This window comes from Colias philodice, chromosome 12 (assembly GCF_061535455.1).
Source record: "Colias philodice isolate Cphi_HAF_F1 chromosome 12, ilColPhil1 Martin Lab GWU primary, whole genome shotgun sequence".
Classification (NCBI taxonomy): domain Eukaryota; kingdom Metazoa; phylum Arthropoda; class Insecta; order Lepidoptera; family Pieridae; genus Colias; species Colias philodice.
In genome coordinates this window covers 5,463,253-5,482,625 of record NC_143097.1, presented here as the reverse complement: position 1 = coordinate 5,482,625, position 19,373 = coordinate 5,463,253, and the positions used below count along the sequence as shown (strand labels likewise).

The 19,373-nt window shown below is 33.7% G+C and overlaps 2 protein-coding genes and 1 long non-coding RNA gene across 5 annotated transcripts in view; 2 read left to right on the top strand and 1 right to left on the bottom strand.

Moving 5' to 3' along the window:
* The window catches only part of LOC149483991 (uncharacterized), a 418,879-nt gene that overhangs the window by 308,268 nt on the left and 91,238 nt on the right, over positions 1-19,373 (top strand). The window lies entirely within an intron of this gene.
* On the top strand, positions 476-11,577 carry Pka-R1 (protein kinase, cAMP-dependent, regulatory subunit type 1). Of its 3 annotated transcripts, none has more exons than XM_089701522.1 (7): positions 476-752; positions 2,990-3,145; positions 3,378-3,578; positions 3,801-4,020; positions 6,030-6,152; positions 7,542-7,716; positions 8,850-11,577. In XM_089701522.1, the coding sequence occupies exons 1-7, from the start codon at positions 582-584 to the stop codon at positions 8,932-8,934; spliced, it is 1,131 nt and encodes a 376-aa protein (XP_089557648.1). In that variant the 5' UTR covers positions 476-581; the 3' UTR covers positions 8,935-11,577. The 3 variants fall into 3 exon arrangements, with proteins under 3 accessions (XP_089557648.1, XP_089557647.1, XP_089557649.1); XM_089701521.1 differs by having other exon boundaries at positions 477-752; positions 2,984-3,145; XM_089701523.1 differs by lacking the exon at positions 476-752 and adding an exon at positions 965-1,117 and having other exon boundaries at positions 2,984-3,145.
* Positions 12,384-16,940, bottom strand: RecQ4 (RecQ4 helicase). Its single transcript, XM_089701520.1, has 2 exons — positions 16,526-16,940; positions 12,384-16,324 (listed from the first exon to the last, which is right to left on the bottom strand). Exon 2 carries the CDS (start codon positions 16,285-16,287, stop codon positions 12,412-12,414), a length of 3,876 nt encoding a protein of 1,291 aa, XP_089557646.1. The 5' UTR covers positions 16,288-16,324; positions 16,526-16,940; the 3' UTR covers positions 12,384-12,411.

Here is a 19,373-nt window from a genome sequence, read left to right as displayed (position 1 = left end):
CGCTCGCGGCGGGAACGTCGTGTAGTTCCCACCTGTGCCTACTGTTCCCACTTCGTTGTGCGCTCTCTATAGATAGCACAAGATAGTATATATTATATACTCTAAAGCCTAATACATACGTAACGATGTATCGTAGCGATAAATCTGTGAAGACCAGTTTGCGCAGTTTTATCGATCGTGTGGATGAAAAATCGATGATCTTATGGTAATACACACGATCGATAAAACTGCGCAAACTGGTCTGCACAGATTTATCGCTACGATAAATCGTTACGTATGCAGGCTTAAGCTGCCAGTGCTCTCAAATATTCTGCATTCTATAATATCGATATTTGAAGGGATAATTTTATTGATTTATTTTTTCACTTTCGTGATCAGTATAGAATATCGTCAAATTTCCTATATAATTAGTAGTCCTAGTGACGTCTTCAACCTCTTATATGCTGGTTGGTGTGGATCCATCTTAACATTCTTTTGACGTCACTTGTCAAAATTACAAAAGCCAGGGTGAACGGAATAATGTCAATTTTCATTGTATATCTATAAAAATTTAGTATGTATGCTGCATTTAAGTTTCTAAAATGAAAAATATGGATACTATGGAAGAAGAACAATGTTTACATCAATGTGAAAACTATATACAAAGCCATAATATACAAATATTACTCAAAAACTGTATAGTACAACTTTGTCTAAATAGACCCGATGATCCAGTGACATTTTTGCGACAATATTTTCAAAAATTAGAAAGAGTGAGTTAGTTTACAGTAATGATATTATTACTATCGTCTTAAAAAATCATGATTTTTATACACCAATTTTTGTATTTAAATGTATAAAGCTATCATTAATATAATACAATAAATATACAAAATATGAGTGAGTAGAGGAGATGTAGTGGTGTTAGTGTATGCTATGGATGTTCCAGTTGACAGCTGAGACTCAAAATAGATTTGTAAGATTCCTCAAGTGGTCTGTATTTAGACTATAAATATTGAGTTAAAACTAAATTTAATAACTACGTAATTTTTAACACTTGCGTGGAAGGCGAATCTCGCCGCGATCTAGTCTCGCGATTTTTGTCATTTCAAATTCTACCTCTTCAATCAACAGAATGGTGAGATGGTTTTCAATTTTTCAAGTGTTGATGGCTCATCTATTATTTTACTAATATAATCAAAGCTCTTCTAAAGTTCTCTTTTCCAAATTACACCAAATACCTTATTCTAATATACATTAAATACAGTTATCATATGCATTGAAGTTTTGGGTTGACTTTAGAAACGTGCGGCACGAATTTCGGCGCGATTTTAATTTTTATCGATCGATAATGATGCCCCGAAACATACATTAGCGGCTTTTCGTGCGGAAACGTGTAATTACAGAGAAATCTTTTTTTTAATTTTCGAGATTATGTTCAAAATTGTTTGAGTTACATTGACAAAACTACAAGAATTGTGTTTGAAAGAGATAACAAATGTCTTAATGTACATATTAAAAACCATAGTTCATTCAAAAGCATGTTGCTGAGGGGACAACAATTCATACGGGTTATTGGCGAGCATATGATTGTTTGGGGCAATATGGGTATGTTCATAAAAAAGTTAATCACTCAGACCCAGACAACCCATTTGTTGCCTCTGACCCATTTGAGTCCCAGTGGCATGTTGTAAAAAGATTTTTTAAAAAAGATAACTATAACCACCCAGCAAACTTCGGTGATAATATTATAGAGTATGTGGAGACGATGGGTGGAAAAAAATAAAATGGATCCATTCATTGCCATTGTAAATTGTATCAAACATGTATACAAGATTTGAAAAATAATTATTTAAAAAATGTTTTTATTGTATGTAAGTATATTGCACACAAATTGTTAATCACAGAACCGAATCTGTCCACCCCGATTCCACGTGGTACTTGTCTGTCATACACTAGAGTGTATTTAAAAAGTCGGAGGCGCTGAGGAGCGTGGCGCCCGCGTGTGCTGAGGAGCAGGCAGAGTCAAGCGAGCCGGAGTGGCTGAGGCTGGTCGCCAAAGGCGACCAAAAAGCCGAAGCTACGAAGGCGAGTGAAGACTCCTGCCTGCAACGAGGTACACGGGGGCAAGCGCCACGTTCTGCAGCGCCGGAGCAGTCAAGAAAGCCCATAATCTTCGTTATATTTCTACCTACATCACTACATAGTATAAAACAAAGTCACTTTCTCTATCCCTATGTCCCTTTGTATGCTTAAATCTTTCAAACTACGCAACGGATTTTGATGCGGTTTTTTTTAATAGATAGAGTGATTCAAGAGGAAGGTTTTAGTATATAATTTATTAGGTTTAAGTCAAAGCGGGCGAAGCCGCGGGCGGTAAGCTAGTATAAATATAATCTCAAATAAAATTTTAAAAAAAATAGAAGGGGGGGTTTCCTCACCCCCCCACTTTATAGGGGGTCTCCCCTTACCTCCCCCCTCCCTTTCCCTCCCCTCCCCCCCCTTAATTCGTGCCGCAAATTTCTAAAGAAATACCGAAGTTTTTAATAATGAAACTAAGCATATTGAAATAACAAAAATATTTACAAGTTAAAACAAAGCTTATTTCTTGGAGATTAGAAAATTATATAACAAAGACTTAGGTTTTTTTTGCATTAAATACCTATATGATATAAATCAAATGGATGAAATATTTTACCAAATTAAGTATGTGTCATGCAATGATTGCTTGGGATATCTTGCCTATGCAACATTACACTATCAATTTAATGATTTGAATATTGCCTTGACGCACTTGTAATGATTATATTGTTATTTATATCTTGCTGTTAAAAGTATAACAGACTCAAGTTTATTAGGAATAAAAAAATATTTTTACTTGGTTTTAAACTTACATACCATAAAGATAATATATCAAAAATATATTTTTTACAATTAAAATTTTCACAATAATTAAGCACAACCACATTTTCGTCACAGTTTAAAGGGCGTTATTTTTCGTCAGGAACAGGTAAAGGCTGCAGCAGCTGCTGCTGCAACATCTGAGGGTGAAGCAGATGGAGAACTGTCACCACTTCCAGTATTGGGCGGCCAGCTACCTCGGAGACGCGGTGGTATAAGTGCCGAACCAGTCACTGAAGAAGATGCTACAAGCTATGTGAAAAAGGTGCAATCAATTGTGTATATTTTCTACCATCCTGATAAAATTTGTTGTCAATTTCTCTTCAAAAAAGAGTGTATTTGTCATTAAAAGGCAAGTAAAGCACCTGTAACAGCAGCAGTATATTTTCTATTGCATATGGACAATGTTGACCAATTAACATCAGCTAGCTCCTTAGCTTGCTCTTCTAAAAAAACCTTATAAGATAAAGACTTACTTTTGAATTTGAAAATTGTAGGTTGTGCCAAAGGATTACAAGACTATGGGGGCACTGTCAAGAGCTATTGCTTCCAATGTACTGTTTACACATTTGGATGAATCTGAGAGGGCCGATATGTTTGATGCCATGTTTCCCGTGCAATGTCTTGTGGGTGAAACAGTCATACAACAAGGAGATGAGGGAGATAATTTTTACATTATTGATTCAGGCGAAGTTGAGGTGTGTTGAATGGTTTATTATTATGTATTATATATTTATGTTAAATCTAAATGATATTTGTATCACATATTACCTTTTTTTATTTTAATCATAATTAGGTCAGCAGTTATCCCATGCTAGAGATCAAAGATATTTGAAATAAATAATTTTCGTGAAATGTATTGTACATATATATAATGTATTTTTCTAGGATTTTGTAGATATTCAATTGTTTGTTACTAGGTATTAGTTAATGGTGAAGTGGTAACAACAATAGGGGAGGGTGGAAGTTTTGGAGAACTAGCTCTTATATACGGAACACCGAGAGCCGCGACTGTGCGTGCGAGAACTCCGCTCAAACTATGGGGTCTCGATCGTGACTCCTACAGAAGAATATTAATGGGTTCGACTATAAGAAAACGGCGCATGTATGATGAATTCTTGTCTAGGGTTTCTATACTTGGTATGTATATGTTTATATTAATCTAACTATAAGCTATATCTGAAACTTTATTCACTTTCGTATTTGCTTTCGTATTATCCTTCACACATGATACATATGAATTTGTGGGATGCTTAAGGCCGCCACAAATTTATTGTATAAGTATATTTTTAACTGACTTCTTTCATATACAGTAATAGTCTAAGATCCCACCGCAGGATCAGTGCGTTCATCGGTTTTTTGCTGAAAACCGAATTTGTATGTATATTTATAATTAGGAGAATATATATCGACTAGGTTGCCAGACAAAATTTGGCCGCAAGCATGTTTAATTAAAATTTTTCTATTCGATTTTTGGGAAAAAAATTCGTTCACTTGTTTTTTGAATAAAATGTAGTCTACATCACGTCAAATGATATAAAAATTCTAAAAAATCACGGTTGCCACTTTTCACCTGGCCGCAACATCTTGGCACCCTGGTGCAAACAGGTATGATTTCGATTCATTTTTACGTTCATAACGCACATTTATGAATCACTAGCGGTCCGCCCCGGCTTCGCCCGTGGTACATATTTACGTTTTCTCTACATAAAAACCATCCTCGTACTTCAAGGAATATAATAAAAAAAGAATTATCGAAATCGGTTCAGCCGTTCTCGAGTTATGCGCTTACCAACACATTTTGCGATTCATTTTTATATATAAGAAGAAGAAGAAGAAGAAGAAGACTAGCGGTCCGCCCCGTTTCGCCCGTGGTACATATTTACGTTTTCCCTACATAAAAACCATCCTCGTACTTCAAGGAATATAATAAAAAAAGAATTATCGAAATCGGTTCAGTCGTTCTCGAGTTATGCGCTTACCAACACATTTTGCGATTCATTTTTATATATAAGAGAAGAAAGAAGATATATCAAATTAAAGCTAATTATTTTCTATTTATTATCATATATGGTTGCCTAATTAAATCCCGCCGCAAATAAGGGTTGCTGGCTTTTAAAAATTATAAATATAGGTTTAGTGCGTTAATCTTTTTTTGCTGAAAACCGAATTTTTATGTATATTTATAATTAGGAGAATATATGTCGACTAGGTTGCCAGTCAAAATTTGGCCGCAAGCATGTTTACACTCAACCTTAAATATTCAACATCTTTAACAGCCGGCAACCCTTATTTGCGGCCGGATTTAATTAGGCAACCATATCTATACATCTATACATCTATACAAATATTATAAAGAGGAAAGGTTTGATTTTTTGTTTGTTTGTTTGTTTGTATGAATTGAATAGGCTCCGAAACTACTTGGCAGATTTGAAAAATTCTTTCACTGTTGGAAAGCTACATCATTTCTGAGTGACATAGGCTAGGTTTTATCCCGGAAATCCCACGGGAACGGGAACTATGCGGGTTTTTTTTTTGAAAACGCGGGCGAAGCCGCAGGCGGAAAGCTAGTATGATAATAAATAGAAAAAAAATATCTTTAAAGTTTAATTTGATATATGATTCATAAATGTGCGTTATGAACGTAAAAATAAATCGAAATCATACCTGTTTGCACCAGGCTGCCAAGATGTTGCGGCCAGGTGAAAAGCGGCAACCGTGATTTTATTGAATTTTTATATCATTTGACGTGATGTAGACTACATTTTATTCAAAAAACAAGTGAACGAATTTTTTTCCCAAAAATCGATTCGAAAAATTTTAATTAAACATGCTTGCGGCCAAATTTCGACTGGCAACCTAGTCGATATATATTCTCCTAATTGTAAATATACATAAAAAAACCGATGAACGCACTGATCCTGCAGCTGGAACTCGTACTATAATTACTAATTATATTATACATGGAGGACTATGAAATGTGACACGCTTTTGGATTAAGTGCATAGTGCCCCTATTTTTTAAAAAAAATTAAACACACTTGCATCCACACATAATACATATTTTATATCTACTCCTCTGTATAATTTTGATCGAATTTCGGCCACTCGTAATATCTAGCAACTAATTACTGGCATAAAATATTCCAGAGAGTTTAGAGAAATGGGAACGATTGACTGTAGCAGATGCACTGGAGCCGGTGTCGTTCAACGACGGCGAAACTATTGTGCGACAAGGCGAGCCTGGAAACGATTTCTACATTATTGTGGAAGGTATGTAGAAGCTGAATTCCTATTTTTTTAACTTCAACTTGTGAGTTTATCCACGTACTATGTAAAGATCTTGACCGCCTCCTCGGTACAGTGGTTGACGCGTGAGCGTAGAACCGAGGGGTCCTGGGTTCGATTCCCGGTGGAGACGAAAAAAAAAATGTCTCGGTCTGGCAGGACACAGAAGGCTGATCACCTACTTGTCCCTAATGAAAAAATCGATCGGGGACACGGGACTTCACTTTATGTAAAGATCACATGTTACGCGTCTTATAGAAGAGAATAGAATAGAAATACATTTATTCCCAAAAAGATGATACAGTACATTAAAATTCAGAATTATGTGGCCCTTATATTCAGTATTATCTATATGTCATAGTATAAAACAAAGTCGCTTTCTCTGTCTCTATGTCCCTATGTCCCTTTGTACGCTTAAATCTTTGAAACTACGCAACCGATTTTGATGGGGTTTTTTTTAATAGATAGAGTGATTCAAGAGGAAGGTTTATATGTATAATAACATCCATTAAATAGTGGAGAAGTAATGTTATTTTTGAGGTTTCTAATGTGATGTCGTAAAAAATTACATTTTTTCCGCTTACATTGCAAACGCAGGCTGAACCCTACGAGTTTTATCAAAATAATGTACTAAGTATTATACACATTGAAAAATATATGTCTATCTCTAACGGATAACCCACAATAACTTTTTTTTGTCATTTACTTTTTACGACAAATAATGGCTAATTTTCGAAGCGATTTTAGTCAATACAGCATTAATCCTTAACCAATTAAATACCTTGAATACATTGTTCATTTAATATATATATCTATATGGCCCTTTACACCGTATGATTTAAGTGAATATTTTCGAAGATATTATAGTAGCGTTTGCGGCGTGGTACCGGCCGGCCGCCCGGCTATATATTTTATACCCGTGCGAAGCCGGAGCGGGCCGCTTTGTTTTTATATACAACGTTCACAGTTTTTCTGTAGTGTATTAAGTATCAGCATTGCACCCGTGCGAAGCCGGGGCGGGTCGCTAGTACTTATATAAAAATGAAAGTTCATCCTAAGACCAATAGGATAAATCAGTTCATGCTAGGCCATTTTTTTTTTGCGCGTTGACTCCTATTTCTGTGTAGTTTTTTTTAAGAAACCTAACCTAACCTAACCTAAACCTAACGTATTTATTTTAGGATAAACTAGTATGGCCTAGCCTGAACTGATTTATCCTATTGGTCTTAGGATGAACTAGTTTGGCCTAGGTTATACCAGTTCATCCGATCGTGTATAGGACGAACTAGTTTAGCCTAGGCAAAACTAGTTTGTCCTGAAATCGGGTTTGGCCGGTAACATATATACTTTATAGCACAGCACAATAATCGACAGGTACAGCGGTGGTGCTGCAGCAGCGCGGCGGCGAGGCGGAGGGCGCCGCGGTGGAGGTGGGCCGGCTCGGGCCGTCGGACTACTTCGGCGAGATCGCGCTGCTGCTGGACCGGCCGCGCGCCGCCACCGTGCGCGCCGCCGGACCGCTCAAGTGCGTCAAGCTCGACCGCGCCAGGTATGACAGCTCGCGGCAGCCATCTTGTTAAAGTGAAACTTTTATTACATCGTCTCAAACTTTTTGGTCTGTGTAGCGCATGTCGCGTGACGGTCGGCTGCCGAGTAGGTATAAAGCAGTGTTCGGAACCGTAACGATAATAATTATCGTACAAATATGTACGATAATTTTGTGCCTAAGTTTCACTTTTACCGTGGTTTCATAAAACCACACAACATTTTTTCTTTTTTTTTTAAAGACAGATTTTAGGTTAGGTGTCTGTAAATGTTAGGTTTTTGATAAGTTAGGTTAGGTTTCTGACAAGGTTAGGTTAGGTTAGGTGTCTATGACGCGGACGGCAAGTTTCCCAAAAAGCACGGTAAGTACAAATGTAACGTCTTTGTAGCATGTTGAAAGTAAATAAAGAATAATGAATTTTGAAGTATTCCAGGCGGCAAATTTATTTTGTGCCTAAACCTGCAGAAGTAAAAAATGAGGTATCTGAGTAATAATTGTTTTACGCGTTTGTTTTCATGCGCAGTAATCCCCTACGTACGTGCCGCCTATTACACAAGGTGGAAATTTTCTATGGGCCCTGGAGAGGAAGTATTTGAAATACTGGAGGTAGATAATTTTGTTGAAATGATACATTCCTTTATTATTAAAAGGAAATAAAACTGCATTAAACGATTTTTGAAAATTCACTTACCATGCCCAGGATTCGAACTAGTTAAAAATAAAAAAATTAATATTTAAAGTACTTTTCCTCCAGGGCTCGTTAACAATTTCCAGCCTGCGTATCAGGTTATGAAGATGAGCGCGGCCATCTTGCTCGCTCCGAAGTGTGTGCGCGTTCCAAATGCTTTGTTCTTATTTTCTGTATGGTCCATTTGGCATTCACGAGTGTCAAGTAATCAATTCATGGAACGGAATATGTTACGAAATTAGGGGGTGAAACGACCGTTTGTGATTGGAATAAAATTAGAGCTATAGAAATATCCCACATTATATTTTGCAGTAAATGGGACTAGAAACTATACGATCTAACGAAATACAACTATTGGAATAATTTACATAGTATTTTACTATTATAGTATAAATTGTCGATAGTTATATCGAAAGTGCACAAAATTAATAAATAATGTCATTTACAGGTTTGAACGGGTTCTTGGACTATGCGCAGACATCTTAAAACGCAACATTGCCCAATACAACAGTTTTGTTTCCCTTTCTGTTTAAACCCTTTATTAAGTAATACAATATAGTAATTATTATGAAAAAAAAATATTTAATTTAAGGCGGTACCTAATATGTTTTCCAAAATATAATACTTTTTTTACATAATTATTTATATACTTACTTACGTTAGTTAAGCAACACGTTATAGTAGAGATAAACTACGATAACATGGCGCGCCCCTCCAAAATTCAAAACGTTTGAAAGTATTTGTGAAAGTATTTACAATGCACCACCAAGATTCACAACGCATGTGTGCGTAATGAGACGGCCGTCAAACAAAAACAAATCCACGGATTTGTTGCTCGACTAGTCACGCTCTAATCGCTCATTATTATTAGTAATGGCGCTGCAATGACGTATTCTATGAAAACGACACGTGTGTTGTCTTGGGCGCTCGGCAACTTATGATTAGTTGACCAACAAATCTGGATGTAAAGTACTAAAGACGAATACGTACAACTACATACAAACTCCTTCGTAAGGATGTCACTACACACATTGAAACAGTAATTTGGAGGGGCGCGCCATGTTATCGTAGTTTATCTCTACATTCATATCACAACGAGTAAACAGGATTGTGACCAACTTGACAATTATTGTCTTTTATTAATCTTTAAACTCAGACTCAAATTTTGAATACAATTTGCTTATTTTTATCGTTTAATATTTATATTATTAAAAACTGATGATTATTTATCTAATTATACTTACACCGTTTCTTCCAGAATTTTAAAATTAAGTTCAAAAATTATTTAATGTTATAAATTATAATAATATATCTATAAGTACTGCCAAAATTCATACATGCAATACCAATACTTAATCTAAGTTTTATTATTCTCATATATTATAATAGCTGTTATTAATTACGTATAATAATTGTAGCAGGATTTTTATTCACATTGAAAATAATATTAGATGTACATGTTAAATGCATTTTAATCAAGCAGTTATCTGTCATGTCCATTTTAATAGCACTAGAATAGGTATGTTATATTGTTTACAAAGTAATCGAATAATCCGCATTATTTTAAGAATTCGAAGTTGCGTCTTTTTTTGTTCTCGTTCCAGACTCAATAACTACCCTGTTATTTTTAATATCTACAAGAATATGTACTTATTGAAAGTCATAATATTTTTATCACTTAAGAAAATGTTGTTTTAGTTTGAATTTATTTCTATTCTTAATATTTATGTTTAGTTTTAAATTGTTTACAGAGAGCTTCTGTTATATGTAAAGGTGTTATTGAGGAAAAATACTAATAATTATTATTCTTTGTAATGTGTGCGTGTTGTGATGCGAATTGGATATTTTTACTAGATGTATTATAGACTATAGTCATAAAGAAGTCCAAACGATTGTAATATATTCTTCCGATATATCTTTTGTTACTTGGTTTAAACCTACTAATGTAAGTAACATTTGTACGCAATAATAATATTAAATCCTTTTCTGTTCTAATATAATAGCAATAACAACACTCTTGGACATTCTTAGAGAAACGCAAATACGTAATTGTTGAGGATAAAAAAAAATAATAACGGTCGATAGAACTAAAAGCAGAGCACATTCGTTTCATAAATTTTGAATTGTTTTATTAGAGTTATAATATATTATAGTCGAGCCAATTTAATAGGCAACATTTGACGTCTATCAATTTTATCTTCGAAGAGAGATAAGCTGCAAACATCGATTAAAGTGAATTAATCGATACGGACTTGTAACATTTGTCAATCGAACTTGAAACACATGTCAATTTTAAAATTCATCAGGCGAATCCCTGTCCCAGTAATATACTTTCTTTCGTAAATTTATGGAGCAAAATAAGTGAGACAAATTAATGCATTATTAAAAAACACAACGCATTTATTAATTTGTGATGATTTTTATTCACAAATGAAAATGAAAAATATATTTACATAATAGAAGGTTTATTGACACAAAATTGTAACGACGTCAGTTGTTTAAATCAGAAATTGTTTATTATGTTTAGAATAGTTTATCAGGAAAATCAAATCTTAAAATTATTTGTATCGGTTATTATAATAATTATTATCATAATGTAAGTAATCGTAATTGAAAAAGGTTAAGCAAATGTGCAGTTCTATCAAAACGATATATCATGTTATTCTATGTCGTCGTTACTAGGTTACGTTGTTGAATTTTGTTGAACTGTCAAATGTGGCCTATTACCGTCGCCGCACATGAGCCACGGGCCACAGCCACAAACGTCGCCACGAGAAGCTAGAAGCATGTAGCGTGTGGCCGCCACAGGCGTCAACCGTGTGCGGCGAGTCCATATAAAATGTATAAAAAGTGCAGGAAATATGTCGGTGGCGGCGTTTTGTGGCCGGTGGCCCGTGTGCGGTAGCCCTTAAAATGGCTCTACTATAAACTTATCTTAATTATGAACATAATTATTATTACATCTCGTTAGGTTGAGAGTTGAGACCTTTAAAATGCGACACCGTTTTAGTTAAGAATTTTTATTATTATTTCATTTGATCGTTATCTATGCAGAGTCCATGAATAATAATTAAAGGTAATTGATGTCTATTTCGACCATACGTTACCCTAAGTTTGTCCATCGGTACACTTTGTTTTACTTTATGAAATAAAAATATTAATTTCGTTGAATTAAACATTTTGTTTTTCTTTCTTCATTTTAAGAACTAAATACCTTTTTTTTCACTACGTATAGAAACCTTGATTTTATATTTCTTCTAGCTGTCCCGGCAAGCGTAGTTCTGCCTCACTCTTATTACTTACGAGCTACGCTTCGCGGTTTCATCCACGTGGCTCAACTCCTGTTGGTCTGAGCGTAATGATATATAGCCTTCCTCGATGAATGGGCTATCTAACCGTATATATACATAGTAGTCTTTGCTATCTAACACCGAAATCATTTTACAAATCGGACCAAAAGTTCCTGAGATTAGCGCGTTCAAACAAACAAACAAACTCTTCAGCCTCATAATAATATGATAATAGCTATTCGTATAGATGCTAGGCGCCCCTCTAACTTCCGACGGCGCACAGGGCGCCGGCCGTGGCGCACAGTTTGGGAACCAGTAGGCAGTAGATAAGACCATTTTAATTAAATTACCGACCTTGTTTCGTGATTTAAATGGATACTAAGTTGGCACAAATTACAACGTAAGTTTTATGTATGTTAGTCAGAGTAATGATTTAGAATACTTAGACATTAAAATAATGATTATTTCCAGAACCTAGAAATTTTAACAACTAGGTAGCTCTCCGCCCGCTCAGTAAATGGAAATTCCAATCTAGACTTTTTGCAGACACTAAAATCCGCCGGCTAATATCCGGACAAAAATTTTTACCACGCCACCTAATCAACTTTTTAATAATCCACTTGAGCTTGAGTGTGAAGGTAATTCAGATGATTATTCAGGGCCTTTTAAAAGGGAAGAATTAAAGACATTGCATAATTTAATAAATTTATTTTTTTTAATTTACAATTTCATTTGAATGATTTGTTGAGTCGCAATTTTAATTAAACCATTAAAGTCCTCAGATAAATGTGAACGCCAGTATTTACAACGACCCCATACCAAGGCTGGATAGTTCGGAGAAGATATGCCTTGAAATATTCTTGCTATGCTTCTACCTGTGAATTTACAATCTTTGTATGTAGCAATTAGTGCCCTCACATCAGCTGCCACTTGTTCGTAATGCAATGGTCGTGGTTGTAAAGTTATATGAGCAGGAACATTTTCTTCTCTATCAAAATAATTATCAATTATATTTTTTAATTTATTTGATTTATCTTCTAGTATCTCATCTGAGGAACTTATTACACTGAAGGAATTAGTACAAAGTTGATGAAAAGAGTTATGGATTTCTTCAAGTTGATGTAACATTTTTTTCTCTTGACCATGAACAATTTTATGTAAATCATCTAAAACTTCATCAAGTTCAGATGAATTTAAATCTCCAGGTGCTTTTATTCGAAAACCAAGAGTGTGAAATTCTACTTTTAAAAATGAGCGTCTTGACACTCCATCTTTCACAGTCCACTCTAAGTTTTTTAAGTGATACTTTGACATTCCACTTTCCCATCCTATAGCAGCAGCAACTTCTATTACATTAAATTCTAGAACACTTTGCTTTGTTACATTAGCATTTCTTTTTCCTTCAACTAAATATGCCATAGCAAGAGGTGGGCAACCTTTGGCAGCTTCTAGTATTTTTGTTGGACCACCATATGATGATATTTTACACATAGTATACGCATTATTTAGAACTTTGATATATTTATTTTTATGCAATTCAACATAACACAATAATGTTGCAATATTTTCAGAAGGTAAATCTAGTTCTTCTACTGTGCTATCTATTGGTATACCAACTTCATGTCCATTACATTTTAATGAATTTGATGAGTTACTGTTATTTGATATTGTTTCTGGTACACATTTGCAAGGAATAAAAACTTTTTCAAGTAATTTTCTAATAATTGGCCTATCAATGGAATTAGAATAAACATGTTTTAGTAGCTCATCTTTATCATTATCAGACCTACTCAATAACACATGACAATATGCAGGAAGTCCATCACGTCCAGCTCTTCCAACCTCTTGAACGTAAGATTCAAAACTTGGTGGCATATTATAATGAATGATACATCGTATATCTGATTTGTTTATACCCATACCAAAAGCCACTGTGGCAACAATAATTTTTAAAGTGCCATCCATAAAATGTTTTTGTATTTTCTTCCGTTGAGCAGCTGACATTCCAGCATGATATGCCTCAGCAATATAAGACATCCTTTTACGTTTTTTATTTTGCTGCTCCATATTAATTTTACCAGGTTCAGACAAGCATGATCTTAATACCGCTGCTATCCTTTCGCATTCATTTCTTCTTATACAATAAACTATTATTGAATGAAAAGAATTAAACTTCTCAGAGCCTAATAATGCAACTAATGCTCTATCTTTATCGTTTTCATAGGACATTGATAAAAAAAGATTTTGTGGTAGTGAAGGATTAGTAACAACACCATCCACCCCATCAGGTACTTTAATATGCTCAATAACACTTTTGATAGTTGGTTTGCTAGCTGTAGCTGTTAAGCCAAGTATACACTTAACATTTAATTTTTCTTGCAATACTCTACAAATCATTAAATAACTTGGTCTAAAATTGTGACTCCATTGAGATACACAGTGAGCTTCATCAATACAAGCAAATGCGATTGGTGGTAATGATTTAAATAAACCTGCAAAACCATTTGAACTATCACTGGAGATGAGTGCTTCAGGTGATATAAGAAGTATATTTATTTGCCCAGATTTAAGTAATTCCACAATTTTCTTCCTTTGTGTAGGAGGTTGGTTTGTATGTAAGCATCCTGCTTTTAAAAATTCAGGCATGCTAAGTACCTGATCTTCCATTAATGAAACAAGTGGGGATATTACTAATGTTATGCACTTATAGTAAGTGCTATAAATATATGCAGGCAATTGGTAACATAATGATTTTCCACTGCCAGTTGATAATATTAGCAGTGTAGATAACCCTGATAAAATTCTGCAAATTGCTTTTTGTTGTCCAGGGCGAAACTGACTGTGACCAAACAGTTGCAGAGCTTTATGCAAATCTTCAGATATTTCATCAGGTTTCGATAAAATAGGTTTAATATCATCTGTATTCTCAGAGGTATTTGCAAGTAATTTTAAAAAACTGTCAGGGATTTTACTAGCCTCGAATACACAGGTATGTAATTCTTCATCAAGGTTGACTTCATTCGACTTTTTATTTACAATTTTTTCCATATCTTCAAGAGTGGGAATGTCTCCTTCTTCACAATTGTCTAATGGCAACAATACATTTTCTTTATGTGCAGTACAGTAACGAGCCATATGACCACCAGAACCACACTTAAAACATGTAACTTTACCTGATTCTGGAAATTCCATACCAGCATGAAGAGCTTTTTTATCTTTCCACAACTGCTTTTTATACTTTGAAAATTTGATAGATTTTTTCCCCCTTGCATAAACTTTTTTTTCTATATTAATTTTCACATAGTTTTCATTAATAGTACCATTTTGCATCTTTCTATGTAATTTATCTTCTAAATTATCTTCAGTGAGTTGAGATTCATTAGACTTTTCATCAATTTTTTTAAGGATATCTGCAACATTGGAATGTCTTGGATATACTTTTTCTTTTAAACCAAATGGTAAAAATTCTGATATATCAGGTGGTTTGCTACTTTCACTGTGAATTGCCTTTTGAGAACTTTTTAATTTTGAATTTTTTGACCTAGATTTGATTTCATTTTGTTGAACTTGAGTTTTGTCTGCATTTTTTGACTCCAAACCACTGTTATCATACCTTTCAATATTTTCATGAATATTGTTTGTTAATTTTCTTTTCTTAAGAGCTGGTTTTAATTTACTAAGTGTTATATTTTCATCTTCTGATTCACTATTTTCAACATAATCAGTAGTTTTTTCAGAGATGCTTGGCTTCACAACATTACTTAAACCAAATGTTTCCCTTCTATCTGTAGTCTGAATACTTTCTGACACATTCTGTCCAATGGCTCTTTGTAACCAACCAGAATTAATTTGTCTTACAGATGTATCTTTTGATACATTAATTGAGGAAAACATACCTTTAAAAGTATTTTTTTGAAAGTCATTTTGATGAAATTTGCTACTATCAGATTTTGTATCTACATTATTTGCCGTACAAAATGATTCCTTAAAATCAATTTGGGTATCATTTTTGTTCAATGTTTCTTTTAAATCAGACATATTTCCGGCATCCAATATCAATGTACTTGAATTGTTTAATGGAGCTCTAGAATCTTCAAAACCAATGCTTGTTTGTTGAGATAAACGTTTTGGTAATGACAATTTTCTCGGATTTCGCAGTGAAAATTTACTGTTGTGAAATAACTTTTTTGACAAATTTTCAGTATAAGGACTTAGTTTTAAATTATTTTCTTTTGTTGATGTTGCTGATAAGATATTATCTAACTCTTGAGCACTTGGTAATTTTGGTATAGATTTTTCTTGCTCATTTTCATAGGCTTCATTGTTTATTGCTTGCCATTCTATAATTTTTGGAGATTCTGGAGATTCCACAGGAACATCATCAAAATCACAAATTGACAAGGAATCTTCAAGAGCTGCACTTTTAAGTTGAAAGTATTTTTTATATGCATATTTAATATTTGCAGGTGCTTCCTTTATATCGAATTTCGACGGTAATCTAGAGTTTTTTAATTTAAATTCCTTTTCCCAATTTTTTACAACAGCTTTACATTTTAAATATGCTTTATCTTTTTTAATAGTTTGAATTAAATCCATTTCGTCGAATTGGTATTTCTTCAAATAAATTATCAATCTATAAGTTAAAAAGAAAGTAGGTAATAGCTAGCACAACAACACTTAGTAACTACATATCCACAAGTAAATTAACATCATAGTATCAAACCACTGAATTTATTAGAGTGAGTAATTCTCTCGAAATTGTATTACTGTCTTGTTCAGCTAAGTATTTAAATATAAAGTAACAAAAAGGTCAAAAGATTCACAGAACGGACACCTTCGTAATCTTCCCTCCAATATTCAGTATTCAAATAATATAAATTTTAATGTCAAAACTTTTGTCATACCTCAGTGTCATACAGACGTCTGTCATGCTGTCAATTGTGACACTTCGTTGGATTTTGATTTCGAAAAGCCACATGATTCTATTCTATTGGGCACAGCTTGCAGCAGAATATATAAATTATAAAGCTGAAGAATTTCTTTGTTTCAACACGCTAATCTATGCTATTGGTCCGATTTGAAAAATTCTTTCGGGGTTAGATAGCTCATGCGGATCGCATCGCAGATAATTTCCATTTACAAACTATTCTCGACATTGTCCTCATTACTTAATGATCTAAGGTCCTCATTATACTCAAAATCAAATACTAACAATTTATTCCCGAGGAGCATCAAAGCGTTACAATAATATGTGAGGTATAAAAAATGCTCTATACGAAAACGGCAGCTACTATGGACATACAGGAGAAATCAGACTACAATAAATAAATTAAATTATAAACAATACTCTGGACGACTAAAAAGGATAATTAAATTGACCCAAAAATCACAAAACGACTACTTTATTAAAACCGCACATAATAAAGTAAAGGCCATGTGGAACGTTATAAACAAAAGCAGACAAAATACAGACAAATTCAATGAAATATTTACAATTACTGTTGATGACGAGAAAATTGAAAATCCATTAAAAATTGTACAAATATTCAATGATTATTTTACAAATCCATTAAAAATTCAGAATATTACGGACATCCCATCTAAAGACTGCTTAAATTTTCCAAGCACATCTCATTCCATGTTCCTCAATCCAACAACACCTACAGACATAAATAGGATTATACTTTCTCTTAACGACACCAATAGTACGGGATATGATGAAATAACAACTGGTATCATTAAAAAAGTTTCAAATATTATATCGCCAATACTATGTCATATTATAAATGTATGTATGACTAGTGGTAAATTTCCCGATAAGCTAAAAATAACTGTTATTAAACCCATATTTAAGAATAAAGGAAGTCAGGAAGACATTAATTTTTATCGACCTATAGCACTCATACCAGTTATATCGAAAGTCTTTGAAAAGGTAATTTATAACCATCTCAATAATTATTTTGAAAAGAAAAATCTATTTGCTGAGGAACAATGGGGATTTCGTAAAGGTAAATCTATTAACATGGCCATTCATCAATTTCTAAAGCGAATTATGATAAGCCTAGAAAACAAAAATAATATTTGTGCTATATTCATGGACTTGACGAAAGCATTTGACTGTGTGATTCATAAAATATTACTAGATAAACTAGAAAGATATGGAATAAGAGGTAACATTTTGAATCTGATTAAATCATATTTAACTGGTCGTAAGCAATATACACAAATCTTAGATTACAAAATAAAAGACAGATGGAGCGTTGCCGAACTAAACCGAATTATTTATCGTCATTTCCATAAATCTATGTGTGCTGTCATTTCGCCGTTGCACTGTACGAACACGGTGCTTCTGTGTGCGTGTTATGTTACCAGATATTGAAAAAATTCCCAAATTTTGCCCGACTACGGAAGAAAGAGGGTTATGCTTTTCGAGTGTATGTATGTATATTTTATAATATTTCTTTGACACGCCCTGCAGTATAAACTGTTGGATCCATTTTGAGTTGTGAGGTGTCATTGCAATCGTCTGAAATATGAAGGTAGTGGTGGTAGTGACGTAGGCTACATAAATTAGCAGTCATGTTTTAATTTTAATATAAATTCGGGTTTATGATATTATTTTATAATATTGTAAAAATTATTTTGTTACATAAAGCCTATCTACTAAAGTTAAATATGGACAAAATAATTTGATTAAATAAATTACATACGTTAAAAAAAAGTTTTTATTTTTCAAAACATATGAATGCGAATAGCGGTAGTTTTTAGTCGCGAATGCGGGACATTTTATTTTCATCATATCCATCATGAAATTCACATGAATTAAATCGCGAGCGAAAACGACTATGACGCTTTTTAAAAAAGTAACAAAAAAATGTATAATGCTTATTAAAATAATCTAATAATGATCATGAACCTTTATTGCACTATACAAATAATCACATTCACGATCGAAAAATCCAAAAGCACTACCCCGAAGATCTTTTAACCATTTTACCGTTTTACCCCTAAAATTGGCAAATTCATTTTCAAAATACTGGCAGCATACGTTGAAGTTTTGAATTCCTTCGTATATGTAAAATTATTATTTGTATATAAAATTAAATAAGCCAAATAATCTACAGAAAACCTGTAAAACGATGCTTTATCTTTTTGTTTGTTTTCGGGAACAAATTTTACAGCGTTTTAAAATCACAAGGCAGTATTTTTTTACTAAAATATCAAACCCATTTTGACGTATTGCATGACACTAGAATCGCTATAGCACTAGCGGAGGTTCGTATTCGTTTTTGATTTCGTATTTTCTTTGACAAGGGCGACGGACGATTGACATGCTCCATCTGCCTTTTATTTTGTAATCTAAGACACAAATAAAGCGAATTTGTCCTGATACTAGGGTCATGACAATATATAAATCAAAACTTGACACAGTTAGATATGGTATACCCCAAGGCAGTGTACTGGGACCGCTATTATTTAATATTTACATAAATGACTTCCCTAAATCCATTAGAAATAGCATAGTTATGTTTGCTGATGATAGTACTGCAATTTTCACTTCGGAAGATATAATAAACCTCAAAGAAGATGTGACAGACTCCCTAGACAAAATGATTACATGGCTTAAAATGAATAATCTGACATTAAATTTAGAAAAAACAAAACTAATGACATTTACTAGA